Source organism: Apostichopus japonicus, chromosome 7 (assembly GCF_037975245.1).
Source record: "Apostichopus japonicus isolate 1M-3 chromosome 7, ASM3797524v1, whole genome shotgun sequence".
NCBI classification, from domain to species: Eukaryota; Metazoa; Echinodermata; class Holothuroidea; order Aspidochirotida; family Stichopodidae; genus Apostichopus; species Apostichopus japonicus.
The window spans coordinates 24968779-24984970 of NC_092567.1; the positions used below are offsets into that span (position 1 = coordinate 24968779).

Genomic DNA, 16192 nt, shown 5'->3' on the forward strand with positions numbered 1-16192 from the left:
CTCAGACAGCTTTCGTACTGATTGCATCAAGAAAAAAATTTTGGCGACAATTTCTGTGAAAGCAGATTCCCAAGGGATTAGTTACGATAAGCTGTAGGAGACTAACAAGTTAACGAATCCATTATAATAACAGATGTTCCTCATGGTACACCAGAATAATAAGAAATGATTTTAAACTTATTCCCACAAATGTAAAGCTTGATTCAGCTTCAGCTTGGCCAAAAGCCTGATTAAGACGATGAAGGGATGAAGAAAAGAAGTAGAAGATGAGCAAAAGATTTGAGAGAAGATAATTGAAGAAATAGCTCCGAGATATCTGTATAAAATGATAGCTGAAAATGATTTATAACTACAAACCTTTAGGGCTTCGTTCATGCTGGATATTACTTCATTGGGACACTTCATTTCCTGGGAATATTTCTCGAGAAGATAATTGGTTCGGGCTCGTTTGATGATTTTGTCGTCGATGTCTGTCACGTTCATGACGTACAAGACATCGTAGTTGAAATAATGAGTAAGAACCCGCCGTAGAATGTCGAAGGAGATGTATGATCTAGTGTGGGAAGAGAAATTGTTGACTCATTAATGCTAAGGAGAAGCAAATGTGGTAAAATGTTTCTTGGGGTGATGTCAAAATCTGTCTTTAAATGGTCTTACTTAATAATTCAAAGAAGGGCTCTGTATTTGAGAGGTTAATATATTGCTTAGATGATTAAAAACAAAAGTTTAGTATGGTTGAGATATCATATTTCTCAACCATACTATGTTTGTATATGTATGTATTTGTTTACATGTATGCACTAGATAATTATAAAAAGGAATTTGATACTATTTACAGTTATCAAAGCGTTAGCCATGAATCTGTTAACAAAATACTGATCTGCTGCAAAATGCCTAATAATTTTGATCCTAATAGAATCTTCTCCAGAGACAAACTGAAAGCAAAAATGGACTAAGCTATGGCACATTTAATGACAGAGACAGTGTACAATTAGACAAAACAAAGGGCAGTGAGATAAAAGGGCTGAGGAGATAAAAGTCTGTTCAGACTTTAAAGATTGTATCAAACAGTATCTGGGGACTGAAGTCAAGACACATCATCACTCAAACTACTGTTTATTGTTTTAAAGCAAATTTTCTCTTCAATTGATTTTTTCTTTTAATTTTTTTTATAATTCATTTATTTTTTTATCCCTAATTGTGTACAATGGGAAAGGAAGCCTCCTTTAAAGTCTTAAAAAGACATAACAAGGTAGGAGACTCCCTGGTAGAAAAGAAAAGAAATATGTACAAATATATATAATACAGTATATAGGTAAAGATTAAATATACAGTAATTATAATATCCTGATGATGCTGAGATGGATACGTGAATAGATTATATAATACTAGTATGAATTAATGAATTGATGATATATCCTGTTAACGAAGAACAAAACATTAGTATGCTTGACTCAATACTAATCAAGCATCTACTGCCATCCTAATTTCATGTTTCCCTCCCTCCCTTGTATGTGATTTTGTTTAATTAATTAATATCTCTTCAATCTCTGTGAATAATTGGTTAGGAAAGGGAAAGATAAGTTCACAGCTTCTATGATAGTAGTTTTAGCCAGGAGGGTTAACTGGGGGGATGACTTTTTATTCAGTAGTGTACAGAGTAAACTTAGAAGATTCTTTATCCTCCTAGTTGTTTTATTCACCTTACAGTCTATAAAAACAACAATGAGCATGCTGCAAGATTGTAGCCTAACACACTCACACAGTGTTGACTGAACTTGTTGAAAGTATGGGGAAATATACAGGGTGATGCTCATCTGAAACATGGTGGGTTGGTCTAAAAACACATGAGTGGGTCTAAAACTCATGAGTGGGTCTAAAAAACACATGAGTGGGTCTAAAAACACATGAGTGGGTCTAAAAACACATGAGTGGGTCTAAAACTCATTGCCAGCTTTTCTTCAGATGAGTACGATAGGTGAAACTTTTTATAAACTCGTTTTAAAAGAGAAATGTTTATTCTAATTACTTTAACTTGTTTATATTAAACTTAAAAGTCAACCGAACAGCCTAGAAGGTCAAACAAAGGTCAACAAAGCATTTTTTTTATAGCTACCCACATCTATAGCATTCCTCTAAACTAAGACATTTAATTGTCTAATTTTACACTACTCCATGTCCTGACAATAATTTGGGGTCAACCCTCCCCATCCCCCCTCACATAAAAGTACTTCTGAATGCTTAGTAATATTAGCACACTGAAATTGCAGTCAACACTGTCGACCTATCTGTACTCAACCTGAGCAGCTTTGAATTTACACAAAAATAAGACACTTATTTCACCCTATAGCCCCTCCTAAATCAAGGACTACAGAAAAATCAGTGCCATGGCTTAGTGGATAAAGGCAGTGGAATAAGAAGTATTGAACCTAGTTTCACTGAAGTAGTAGGTTAGAGCCCAAGCCTGCATTTAGTAAGGTGGACTTTTCATAGATCTCTTAGTGGGTAAAGGCAGTGGCATTAGAAGCACTGAACCCAGTTTCACTGAGGTAGTAAGTTAGAGCCCAAGCCTGCAATAGTAAAGTGGGCTTTTCATCCACAGTTTTTCCTCCTGAAATATTCTTCCACAAAAAACAATCTAAAATGAGGTAATGGTGTAAATTGGATGAAATCAACGTGAAGCATGTAAGCTTGGTAGCCATTGGGCTTTTCCCACATGCACATGTTGTAAAATAACAGCATTCCAAACCAATATTACTATAGGCACATTTCTTTGATATTTCTTGATAGCTTCTCAAGCCAAGGACACACCATCATAAAGTATTGTGATTAGAAATTGATGAGTATGATATCACCCCCAAGTCTAAGGCTTAACTAATAGAAAGATTTATAAAAAGCATAAATTTTACTTTCCCTGAGGACAAACAAGGGAGAAAGATCTATAAAGAGTACAAGTGCATGAGTTTTTACTTTCTCTGAGTACAAACAATGGAGAGATATTCTATTTAAGTACAATTACAGACTCATGTACTTCAGCTCTGACATTAAGTTCCCTACCTTGCATGGCCCATATGAGAAGAATCATACACTGTGGGACCACAGCTATACCACTTGACTTGTTTTCCGTTTTGAGGTATGAAGACTTCTTTGCTCCTTGTCAGACTGTTGTAAAGTCTGAGCTTAGGTTCATCGCATCCATCTGGAGCAGTCCAGGGAGGTTGACTTCTCTTTGTATCTGTTAAAATTGTGTGAAATATCGGGATAAAATTTCAATGAGAAAAATGGCAGAGGATATGAAAATGTTATGTTATATGTACCAGACATGTCACTCCAGTCATAGTGAAAAAATTATGGGTCAAATTTAAAATGTATACTTCCTATCAATGTACGTGTGATGTAGCATAATATTAAGTTATGCTGTGAACTCTCCAAGTGAAGTAAGCTGTGCAGTACTGTATACTGGTCAATGTAACTCCTGTGTGATTAAGATTTTGTGCTATTTCATAATAAGATCTGTACAGTTATTTTATTGTACTATTTGACACATTCATTTCAATACAAATATAAATGCATATTACCAAAGAGCTGAAGCCTTCCAAACATACAAATCAACATTCCATATAAAATGAATAATCCACAACAACGACAACTGAAAAAATGAGCCAATGAACACACCAAGCCACCAAGCAATTTGCAAGCCAACTTGCAGAGTAATGTCTTGTATAGATGTCTTGTATTGGACTAGAATGTTATGTTGAAACCTCAAGATTGAGACTTTCCTCTCATTTCTTCCAGTGATTCATACAATCCTTGCTTTAAGACATTAATGTTTTGTAAAGATTGCAAAACATCTCTTTTGACAACTATCAACAAATTATAAATAGGCCTACAGACCTTGGCTAGCCCTAAACCTAGTTTAGGCCTACATACCTAGCCTAGTCTAGACCTGTTGTGTGTTCAAAACTTTAGGTATATTTGATGGTGAAAGAATGTTTGGTAAACCAAACAATATTTTAAGTCTACAGAAAATCGTTTCTTGACTGTCTCTTAGACAGTCAGTACATGACAAACTTAGAGATGGTTGTGGCTGTTTATGCTTTGGTCATTATAATGAGCACTGTGTGTTTGCTTATATTCACCTGATCACAGTCTGAGCTGAAGCTGAGAGACTCTGAATCAAGTCGTACAGTTCTAGTATTTGTGTCTATTCATCCCATCTAACAGTCAAACCACGCTACCTGTAAGTGTTAATTTGTTATATTTTGTGTAGTGCTTTTTTTCAATGACCTCAAGAAGTTGTATATTTTGTTCTAGGCTATATACTTCTAAGCACTTGGAGGGGATATGGCCCTGAGGTCCTTGAAGACGATATGGGAACGTTTGCTCCCCTCCCTTCTCCTTTGACTCAGTACTCCAAAAAGTAAAATTTAACTTAAAGCAGGAAATATCATTAAAGCCTCTTTTCAGGTTGAAGGAAGCTACAGCCACCTATCTCAATCTTTCCCTTGAAAGTTTGTCTATGTAATACAGGTATCCAGTCAAAACGTCCCTTTACCTAAACGTCCCGGCTTTTTTAAGACCAAAACGTCCCCGCTTTTTACCAAAACGTCCCCGCAGTCAAAACGTCCCCGTGAGTCAAAACGTCCCCGCTTTTATAATCAGTTGGAATGCAAGTGTGGATGTTTTTAGTTCAAATCAAATCAAAGAGTAAGGATAAGTATAGTTTAGGTTGAAAACACAGTTTTTAGGAGTGGGAATTGATTGTTATGAGGGCGGAAACATTTTTGAGTATCATTTTTGAGTAAAACATGTAACGTTACCACACTACAGGTAATCGAACGATATATTCTATACTTCAAAATGTCAAATATCAACAGGGGCACGAACCCGTGACAAAATTTTACTTCGTAAAAATAAACGATAAGTGATTTCACTCAATTAAAAATATATTGAATAGTATACGCATCCAAATTCTTTTTGAATTCCTCTTGTATAATATTTTTTGTTTTCCTTAATTCGTTAATTCACTGAAAAACATATAGCGTATACCTTTTTCATACCAAATATAATTAAACGATATAGTCCTTCATGATTTATTTAGCGCCTGTAATGCAACCTGCTTGCCGATAACTTAGCCAAATTATAACTTAAAATTAATAAATATTCACAACTGTGAATGAATGTGATAGACGAGGACATTTTGACTTACGGGGCGATTTGACCAAAACGGGTACGTTTTGGTATGGGGACGTTTTGGTAACGGGACGTTTTGACTGGTAAGCGCACCACAATACTCTTATTATTGTTTATTTCCTGCAATGTCGGAGGTATTTTGAGCTAAAATTTTCTTTGTACAGCATGACAATCCATTTAGTGTAATAATGCTCCTTTTTTGAGAAGTACCCCTTTTAAAATTCTTCCAATTTAAGCCAATTGCTACGTTAGCCTAAGTTAGGCAAAGGTGTAACGTTAGTTTACAAACATTACTACCGATGGGCTAGGCCTAGCCCACAGCTGTTATTTATGTTTGTGTATTGTTAGCAAAAGTATGGTCTTTATTTTACATGTGAGGTTTCTACTTACTATCACTCATGTCGCCCGTAATCGTAGACAGAGTTTCAAAAGCACACGGTGACTGGGAATGGAAACCTTGGTAAAAGGTTGACCTTCCTATTTCTTCTTAAATTAACCTACTGTACTTCGATTTTCCGTTCCCAGGTACTAAAGAACGTAGCAAAGACTAGATACACGACACCAAATGTTATGCCGAAGCTAGCGCGCTTCTATTTCTGCAATTGGGCTTAATGGCCCATTTATTTTGATATGGACTAGTGTGTAAAAATCGTACACTGCAGAAATAATGCAGCACAGTGACAAAATGATGAACGTAGCTGATAGCTAACTTCAACGCGGGCATAAATGAGGCGATCGCACACGGTGCATTACCACAACAGAAATGACGAAATACCGGAAGCGAGTTTCACAGCAATCATGGGTGCAATAATCAGAAACGAAACCCATACTCTTCGATACTCACAGTTCACGTAACACAGGCTTTTTCGCATTGCTCATTTAATTTCCAACAAGTTTCACAATTATTCCAAGTTTGGTAATTTATGACGTATACATTTTCTACTTTTTTCGTAAATTAAGTAAATAATCCCATTTTTTTTGTTACTGATATATTGTGTCAAGGCCTAGCTATATACAGTGGGCTATCTGTAGACTAGGCTAAGCCACGGAACTGGTTGGGGTAGGCTACGTCTAGTGTCATGAATTATTATATTAAGTTAATTTTTCCCACTTTGTCCTTTTAAGTCACCATAAAGATAACATTTGCGTTAATGGCACTGCTATTGACAGAAAAGGAAAAATTCCTGTAGAAACTGTAGAGCAAGGCTTTTCAATTTCAGTGGTCTTTGAAATTAAACCAAGAACCATTTCAGATTGTGGAAGGATCACTCACAGTTTGACAAAAACTACATGAACCTTTGTCAAGGAAAATACAACTTTCCCATTGATTTGAAAGTATCTGCTCCATGCAACATGCTGTGATGACTGTAAATTATGTATGACTACAGAACATACTATGACTAGCAGCTGCAACTACAAGAGGAAATAATTACAAACTGATTTCCAACCATTTTTAACCATGTTCCTCATTTTGTTTACGTAGATGGCACATAGGGAGAAAAGGCTAGTGACAAGAGGTCATTTTGGGTATATTGGTCCTGGCACTCTGAAATTTTGTTTTTGTCACAAAAGTTGTTAATAACTTACTTCATTTACCCTCTTTTTTTTGCACAGAAATTGTTTGATCTAAGAAACATTGTGAATGATATCAACAATGGCTGCCTGCTTGCAGAGGGACTGGCAAAGCAGGGATTGTAATTCTGTCAACACCAGTCAAGAAATCTCAGTCGTGTCCTACAACATCCTTGCTGAGTGTAATTTTGATGATCTCACATATCCTTTCTGCCCGTCTGGGCATCGAGGTACATATGAAAGGCATCCGAAACTCATGATGGAATTGAAACATCATAAGGAGGCAGATATTATATGTTTGCAAGAGGTAAAATCCTCCAGTGAGGCATTACTTGATGTGTGATTGTAAATTGTGGAAAATTTATTACACAGAATTGTGTGAAATACATTAACATTTAATTGACCATTCAAACAATTATTTCATTTGAAGAGCTAATAGTCTGCATGTTAAACTAGGTACTCCATCCAATTTTGTTGATGAGCCTATATGATTAATAAAAGGGTGAAGGGTCACTGATGGAAGTTTACTTTAGCTGTCCCTAACATGTCAAGTTAAAGTTTGTGGCAAAAGTCATAATGTTGGGCTAACTTTTTTTTCTTTTCTGATGAATTGGATATTATTTTAAGTAATATTTAAACATCTTAGGGAGATGATTGTCTACATTAGATGTGAACCAAGACTCCTGAAGTCAAGCTACTTTCAGGGCATAATTCAATCCATTGTGTAAAATATATGTAAAATATGTAAAATATTTAGACCCTACAAATTAAATGACAAAAAGGAGAAAATATTTGAGAGACTAGTTACATTATTTTTGCCAAATTGAGAAATAAATTTAGTTGTTTGTGAAACATCATTGTTTTTGGCACTTTTCTTAAGTAAAAGAGAAACTTTACTTTAACAAGAATAGCAGGTGAGTTTCAGAAAAGCTTGTGATATAAAAATTATCTTTGATATTTTCTTTCATTGCTTTAATATATATATATTCTTTACTAGATCTGTTAAAATGTTTTATTTTTCTCTTATAGGTTGAAACTAACTACTTTCATGATGTTTTGAAACCTGCATTGAAAAGTTTTGGTTTTGATGGACATTACTTCTCTAAATATAATGAGAAGGAGGAAGGAACAGCTACGTTTATCAAACTTTCATCCATGGAGCTTATTCATCATCAGAATTTTATCTTCAAAGATCTGCTAGAACAGGTAAACAGAATGTGAAGTAATATTACACACTTTCAGAAAAAAGATTGGGCCGGAGAGGTATTAGTGATTCTTCAAAACCATATTTCCATATCGTTGTGACCGGTAACTTGTAAATATATTTATATGTCGGATTGAACCGGTAAACAGAATGTGACATTAATATTTCACCCCATCGGAAAAATGAAAGGGAGACAAATGTATTGTAGTTTTCTGCCAAATAAAGGAACTCTAATCTATCCTGAAACAGTTTGAAACAACCGTGACCATGTGGCTCGATATATTTATAGGACATCAGCACTAGTGCCAAATGATGTAGCTTACTAACATTGTGGAAAACTCCCCAATAGTAAATACTTCAAACTGTTTTTGTTATGACTGAGGTATAACATACAGGCTTTGTCATGACTGGGGTACAACGTACAGGTTTTGTTGTACCTAATGCAGCATGTCAAATATTTCGATTAATAAATAAATAGAAAAAACTCAGTAGGGTCATTTCTTAATGGAATCCCTCAGACATATATCTTAATTAAATCATAAACATTGGGTTAATAACAACATAAATTAATTGTATGCTAGATCATTTACTTATTAGAAATACCTGAAAGGTAAACTTAATACTTCCTCTGGGTTTGTTGCCTCATCTGGTTGAACTCTGATTGTCAAAAAGTCTTAATTGTTCAAACCCATGCTCCATTCCCCACCCCTCCCCCCCCCCATTCCCAGTCCCTTCTTATCTTTATATTTCATGTTTAACCAAATTAAGGCGAAAACAAGTAATTCTGTTCATTATTAACTCTAGAATTAGTTTTTATCAGTATTATTTGTTTCTGTATTACTACTTTAAAGATAATTTTTTCTTTTGCTGCGGGTGATATATAGGCTGCAAGAAGAGATGTGGATATCTGGAGGCAAGAGGCGGTGATAGATAGGTGCAACCAGTCATCAGTTGGGATGATTTCAACATTGAAGCACATACCCACCGGCAGAGAGATATGTGTCATGAATATTCATCTACTCTGGAAGACAAAGGAATACCTTGATATTAACACATTACAGGTTTTTACATGGTTTAATATGGTTTAATTATTCCAGCCCAGCCCAACCCCACCATCACACCCCACCCCCTCCCCCATCTTCAAAGTGTTTTTCTCTGGTCCAGAAATAGGGTACAAATTAAACCTTTCAAATTCTAGAGTTCTGGAGTAAAGTAGAGTAAAAATTGTGACACTGAAATTATGGAGTAAAGATTGGCAGAATTACAGATTACAGATATGGCCAGTGAAATTACAGCTAAAATAACATTTGATATTTTTTTGTCAAAATTAAAGGCTTGCAGTCTTGTACAAGACCAAACGCTTCCCACACAACTTTACAACAGTTACCCCCCCCCCCCCCGGTCATTGGTAACTTTTCACACCCACACACCAAAGTGTGCACAAATCATCCTGGTGCACTGCAGTGCGCCACACTGTGTCCACTGGGGGACTTCCCATAGAGTGCAGCTACAAACTAGCACATGGAACTATATTTACAACTTCCCTCGCATGTCCCCATATATACACCGGGTTGAAGAGAGGCAATGGATATAAAGTGCCTTGCCCAAGGACACAATGTATTGTTATGGCCAGGACTGGAACCTAAACTACTTAGGTGGCCTTGACGATAATGTGCTCTTTTCTTTTTTTTTAATTTTATAGGCTGCTGCTGCTGTTCGTAAGCTGACAGAGGCAGCAGGTGGCAAGAGAGGAATAATTCTATGTGGGGACTTTAACCACACCCCTCAGCAACCTGGCTATGATGTCATAGCCAATGGAAGTGTTAGTCATAGCAGCATACTGCAGTTACAGGAATACCCAGTTGCTAAGGTAAACTGCAAGAGCTTTATAATAAAAATAATGATAATATTCGATTTTTATATAGTGCTTTATACCAGCAATAGGTCTCAAAGCACTCTACAGACGTTATATTACCCCTGGTCAATGATAACCTGTCCTAGAGACAATCCCTCCAGGTGGCTGGAGTTATATACTGCACCCAATGACATCTTCCTTTACAGGTACCTATTTAACCCCTGGGTGGAGAGAGGCAGTTGAGATAAAGCATCTTGCCCAAGGACACAACGTAATAAACTAGGCAGGAATCAAACCAGCGATCCTTGGATCACAAGTCTGACGCCTTAGCCAATTGGCCACCACGTTCTCTGAGAGCTTCATCAAGTTCCTTCACTTCTCTCTTACCTGTCTGCAGTCTACTTATGCACTTTCATTATTTTCTAGACCTCCTTTCTGATAACTAACTGTTTTTCAGTTTTAAAACAATAAAATTAACATTCCTTGCTATACAATACAAATCTTTGCTCGTTGAAAATCAGTTTGTGATTCTTTCATAGTTAGATTCCATTAGACCTTGGTCTTTACCTTAATGTATTGATAAATCATGAACAGGAACCTGTCTGAGAAATTATTATGGACAGCAATGAAATTAGTTGTTAGAGTGGAATACAGGCCTGTCGCATGAAGAATGCCACGTACTGAGCTACTAAACTCTTAGTTATTGATGAATCCTTTATATTTAACTATGTTGTTGCCAGGGGTGACAGTGTTTAAAAACTGATGGCATCCCAGTTTCATTCAAGATAGGTTAGAGGTGTCAAGAAAAATTGGCCATTTTGTATATAATATAAAATCAAAATCAACAAAATACTAGAAAAGTTAAACACATTTGGTAAGAGAATGTGTAAATGTAAGTTGGCCTGACATTCCGATGCTAGCAGGATCTTCTTCAAAGGCTAAATGACAAGTAACAGTAACAGAAGGGACAAAAACACGCACAGAATACAGACAGGTTAATGAGCTTATTAACCAGTCTGTATTCTGTGCGTGTTTTTGTCCCTTCTGTTACTGTTACTTGTCATTTGGCTTTTGATCGAACTTACTTTTACACATTCTCTTACACAGGCTCTCTAGTGGATAAGCAGTTTGCTAACAGTTTTATTTTATTTTGATTATTACATTTGGTAAGAGCAAGAAAACAGGCATTGTTGGTAGGACTGAAACGTCATTGCGATTGATAAACTGATGTATCATGCAAAAACTTTTACAACCATCTTGACCATTCTGTTCAACTTTCTTCTTCCTATTTGATATATATTTCTTTCTTTCTATTTTATTTAAGAGTTGCTTGATAAGCTTTGCTCTAAGCTGGTTTCAACATTCTCAAGAAGATTTACTGAGTGCTTACCTAGACGTCTTGGTGAGTCCACTATCAAATAAACAACCCTTGACATACAGCAAGAAAGGTAGCTGAGAGGCAGTGGCAGAGCTAGGGGTATTGGTCAGGAGGGGCGAGAATGGTCTGTAGGGGTGCTTTCGACACTATCTAAGCGGAGCGCCACCACAGGTTGGCGCGTAGCGTACAGAAATTTTTTGAGTCAAGATACTCCCTAGATAGCCGGAAATTACCCTTTCCGGGCCTGGCTAATTTGCAGATAAACGAAGAATAAATAGGTGTCATCGCCAAATGACACCAAAAAACTGTGACAAATGTCAATAGGTAGATGAGAGCGCAATAAAAAAGTCAATAATCGCGAATAAGTAAATAGTGGTAAAGAGCTGAAAAGGGCGCCAGCAGTCCACTTGAGTCCGTCAGGGGGGCATCCGCCCCCCCTGACTGTATGGACGCTCCGCCACTGCTGAGAGGGACTTCAACCATGTGGCCTGAGTCAATTAGGGGAAATATTGGATAAAGTTGTATTCTTATTTTCATAATATTCTTAAGGTAAAAATGAAGACTGCCATAGGGGAGCCCAATGATATAATTGTCCCCTGGGCCTGATGTGGCTTATGATGCCACTGCAGATACAGAGAAAGATTTGTTTTACTGGTATAAACAGGCATGAGCTTTTTCCGCGAATTCGCGGAATATCCGTGATTTCTTTCTACCTCGGGGACAAAAACTATTATCCTAACACACTGAAGCATACGCAAACTGGAGCCTATACCGCATTTTTTGCAAAGTTCCGTGATTTTTTTTTTTACCCCAGGCTCATCCCTATATAAAGCAAGATGTTGAAAAATGCATATTAGATTTAAATTATAATGAACAGATCATAATGTTAGCTCACTTGACACACTGTGATACCACATACTTGTGATAATTGAATAACACTAGTATCACAATATTATATAAATGTATTGTGGTTCTGGCATAGCGCCACCACTTATACTGTGCTTGACAATAAAGACCACTCGTACACTGGCAGCCATCTCTTAAGCCTCTTTATTTACCCGAATAGCCTTTCCAAGTGAATCTTATAACTAGTATCGTAAATTAAACCATCCCATCCATCTAATGGATGAGGAAGTGGTAATCTTAGGGCCTGGCCACATTCTTAGTCAGAGGTTAAGTCGAAGGCACCTCTGTCCAACACTATTGCAGTGTTGTAGCAGTTGAAGTCAGGGTTGCACAGATGAATTGAAAAGAGTTGTATGCAGCCATCTTAAGTCGATTTTAGTTACAGCCTTTTATTTTAAACTTTGAGCAAAGATGTGATATTTGAATCAAATAATGTATTTCACCCAAATTGTCTTGGTAGTAGAGATATATTGCTTTTGATTTAATATGTCCAGAATATTATACCAAACATAGGTCTTAATTCACTTGAACAATGCAAAATCCAAACTAAAGCATGAGCACTTTTATGTTCAACTGCTCTGCAAGAGTTAACATCAAAGAAAAACACTCTGTACATCTGCCTTGTATTTATCCCCTTTTCATTGAGCTTTCACTTTATTCGATGAAACCCTTCCTGTTACTATTCTGTCAATGTTGTGTTATCAATTGTCTGTGGTAACATGGCTGACAATTGTAGTAAAGTGATTTTGAATAACACTGTAAATTCTGCAATTCAGAACTTGAAGTATTAAATCATTTTTATTTCCAGACATTAATGATAGCTTTAACAGGCAGAATATATTGATATGCGAATTTCAGTTTACACCACTGAGCTTTTCTTCATAAAAAGATATTTTGTGGGGATGGAGGTTTATACCTCACTTGTCAAATTTACGATTTTCCAGCGTTTCGAATTTGAATTGTTACAACACTTTTAAATAAATCTCACATTGGTTTCAGTTCCCAGGGGCGTAGTCAGGATTTTCAAAGTTGTAGACATGACTATCTGAGCGGAGTGCCACCATCGGTTGGCGTGGAGCGTTCAAGAAAATCCCCCCAGGTGGCCGGAAACGGCCCTTCCCGAGTGTTCATTCTGGTTCCCTGGCCTCTTGCTAACTTGAGACACCTCATTCAATATCACTTTTAAACCCCCAAAAAATAATACGTAATTAAATACTACATAATGTTTTTAAAATTAGCAAGGTACATGTACAGAATAGTCTTAACTTTCAACTTCTGATACTTGTAGATACAAAGATAGGCCATAAATGTCTTTGATACAACTATAGCTAGTAAATGTTTAAGTTAGCCTAATAATTTGGCGGGTAGAGTGTTGAATGAAACGGCACGCGATAGAAATGACAGCCTAGATGACAGAAGAATAGGTCACCTAATTTAGCCATATCTTTGCTACGTTCATTTCAATAGTTTTTCCTGTCTAAACTCTTAAACTCGTCCAGCAAGCTTATGGATTTGAATTATAGTTATTTTTAAAAAAAAAGATAACTTGGCCAAAAAAAGTGTAGGCCCGGGCCTACAGTGCTACATACTGGCTACGCCCCTGGTCGATCCCTACTATTGTAGTACAAGTTTTTCTTGTCTGTGTTACTTCTGTTTAATTAATCTTGGTTCTCTCTCTCTCTTTTCTTTTCTAGGGATCAGAACCTTCCTTCACAGAATATACAGATCCATCCGGTAAGGCTTGGCTACAGATGCAGAAAAATTCAAACTCACCAACTTCCTCCAAGATGACAGCCAATAGAATAGAAGCTGACGAAGACACTGTGAGAAGATGGTCAAAAGTCAAACCAATCGCTAGCAATAAAATTCTCACGCCTCCATCCCAACGAAGAACTCTAGACTACATCTGGTTTGGTTCAAACCATCTCGTTTGTGAAAGGGTTCTAAAGATTGTAAAAGCCGAAGCCATAGAACCCCATTGGGCTTGTCCGAATGTTGAATTTCCTTCCGACCATATGCTTATCAGAGCAGTTTTTACATGGAAAGAATTGATATGAAATTAAGTTATAATTAAAGAAAATCTATGCAATACTAAATGAAATTATCTTCTTTTTTTTTTACTTGCATCTGAGTGTATCATGTATTTTCCCTTTTTGGATGGCAATCGTTGATCAATGTTTAAAAGCATGACTTGGTGATATTTTTTACCTCAGCTGATCTGTGCCCCTTGGTCTCTTGTGATGCCATTCTATTAGACTGGTATGGGTACAGTTACATGTACGTTACCCATTAAAGAACTATGATAGAAGTCACATAGAAGTCACCAAAAGAAGAAGCAAACCCTACATCAGTATGTGTTGTTTTGTGATGAGAAGAGGATGGTGAACTAAATATAAAACCAAGAGGAAACAGAAACTATCATGATAATGTAAGTAGCTCATCAGTGTGGGCCCCAAAGGTTTACCTGAAAATAGTTCCTTAATGGGTAAACCCCCTAACCCACCCCCCTCAACACCCACCCCCTCAACCCTTATCTAAGTAGCGCATCAGTGTGGGCCCCAAAGGTTTACCTGCTAATAGTTCCTTAATGGGTTACGGTTAACTCCAAACCCCCCCCCCTCCCTCAACCCTAATGTAAGTAGCTCATCAGTATTGGCCCCAAAGTTAAGCGTGGTATTAGTTCCTTTATGGGTTAGAGTTGACTCCCTACCCCCCCCCCCCCCAACCCTAATGTCAGTTGCTCATCAGTGTTGGCCCCAAAGTTTAATGGGATAGTAGTTCCTTAATGGGTTAGGGTTACCCTAATGCAGACCTGTCAACCTGGTTTGGCTCCAAAATAGGGAGAATAACATTTTTCAGGGCCAAAAAAATAGGGAGTATAAGGGGAAAATATGGAGGTTGGTCATTTTCAACTGAAATGATATAAAATTTATATAAATACTCCTAAATAAGTAGTCTACAGTACCGCTCACGTATAACTGGGCATGTGTACGCGCACAGGATCGTATAAACAAGTACAATCGCGTATAAACTCGTTGACAAATTGCCGCGTAGACACTTGTATAATCCCTGTACGAGTTTATACGCAGGAAATGCTATTGTGCTCAATGAATAGGGATTAAAGTCGCCGAAAGAATTGGTGAGATGTTTGAAACATCCGTTTCTTAAATCACAGTTTAAGACATGATATTCACCTAAATAAAATAAAACTGTTAGCAAACTGCTTATCCACTAGAGAGCCTGTGTAATAGAATGCATAAAAGTAAGTTGGCCTGACGTTTCGATCCTAGCAGGATCTTGTTCAGAGGCTAAATGACAAGTAACAGGACAGTAACAGAAGGGACAAAAACATGCACAGAATGCAGACAGGTTAATGAGCACGGTGAACACAATGAAATGGATGAAAGGGGATTATAAGTGGACAAGGGATGGAGAGAAGAAAGCTTCAGGGGAAGAGGAGAGGTAGGAGATAAACAGTGGAGGGACAAAGAGAGGATTAAAGGAACAGGGTAGGGAATAAACTGGAGAGGGACAAAGACAGAAAGGTGTGGAGAAAAAAAAAGGAGGGTAAGAGAGCTATGAGAAGATAAGTGAAGGGGGGGGGACAAGGGGAGAAGGAGTGGGGACAGAAGAAAAGTTAGTCATAGAACTTAAAGAGTGTGAAGACTCGCGCAAAAAGAAACGTCTAATGCCGGTAATCTTACCTAGTTTCGTATGATGTGTAATAGAAGTGTTAGACACCACCATCGATCCCAGAAAATACACACACACAGCTTGCTACCATCGGTAATTATACACTAGTGTACAGTCAGTACATACAGCTGCGGTCAATACCCACAGCACAGCGTACAAACAATACAGCGATGGACATGTCAGGTCCAGCTAAAGTTAACAAGGTATCACGTTTTATTACTGTACTGTCTGCATTTTGTAGCGGCACGAACAAAACGTCACTTGCAAGCAACGGAAAGTGAACTTTTTCAGATGGCCGCACGCGGTTTTGGGCGAGTCTTCAATACCTTTAATTAATTAATTGTCTCATGCGGTTAAGCTGATAGTACAACGTTTGCAGGAGTTTGTGAAA

At 37.2% G+C, this 16192-nt stretch overlaps 2 protein-coding genes across 4 annotated transcripts in view; one reads left to right on the plus strand and one right to left on the minus strand.

Moving 5' to 3' along the window:
• Positions 1-5739, minus strand: part of LOC139969853 (cysteine--tRNA ligase, cytoplasmic-like) — a 19788-nt gene extending 14049 nt beyond the window's left edge. The window contains exons 1-3 of the mRNA XM_071975186.1: positions 5584-5739; positions 3058-3235; positions 358-553 (exon numbers count right to left, since the gene is read on the minus strand). Coding sequence (XP_071831287.1) covers positions 358-553; positions 3058-3235; positions 5584-5593 — 384 coding nt within the window. The 5' untranslated portion in view covers positions 5594-5739. The remainder of the gene's footprint in view (positions 1-357; positions 554-3057; positions 3236-5583) is intronic.
• Positions 5740-5961: 222 nt separating this feature from the next.
• On the plus strand, positions 5962-14471 carry LOC139969856 (uncharacterized). 3 transcript variants are annotated; one of them, XM_071975188.1, is made up of 7 exons: positions 5963-6109; positions 6808-7072; positions 7795-7971; positions 8854-9030; positions 9672-9839; positions 11149-11226; positions 13803-14462. In XM_071975188.1, exons 2-7 carry the CDS (start codon positions 6836-6838, stop codon positions 14163-14165), a joined length of 1200 nt encoding a protein of 399 aa, XP_071831289.1. In that variant the 5' UTR covers positions 5963-6109; positions 6808-6835; the 3' UTR covers positions 14166-14462. The 3 variants fall into 3 exon arrangements, with proteins under 3 accessions (XP_071831290.1, XP_071831289.1, XP_071831291.1); XM_071975190.1 differs by having other exon boundaries at positions 6808-6995; positions 13803-14460; XM_071975189.1 differs by lacking the exon at positions 7795-7971 and having other exon boundaries at positions 5962-6109; positions 13803-14471.
• The last annotated feature ends 1721 nt before the right edge of the window (positions 14472-16192 follow it).

Excerpts from the sequence above, each read along its gene's own strand:
- LOC139969856 (XM_071975188.1), top strand. The coding sequence starts at position 6,836 with ATGATATCAACAATGGCTGCCTGCTTGCAGAGGGACTGGCAAAGCAGG. Across the intron at positions 7,972-8,853 it reads TCAAAGATCTGCTAGAACAG|GCTGCAAGAAGAGATGTGGA; the intron begins GTAAACAGAATG and ends GGTGATATATAG. Across the intron at positions 11,227-13,802 it reads GTGCTTACCTAGACGTCTTG|GGATCAGAACCTTCCTTCAC; the intron begins GTGAGTCCACTA and ends TTTCTTTTCTAG.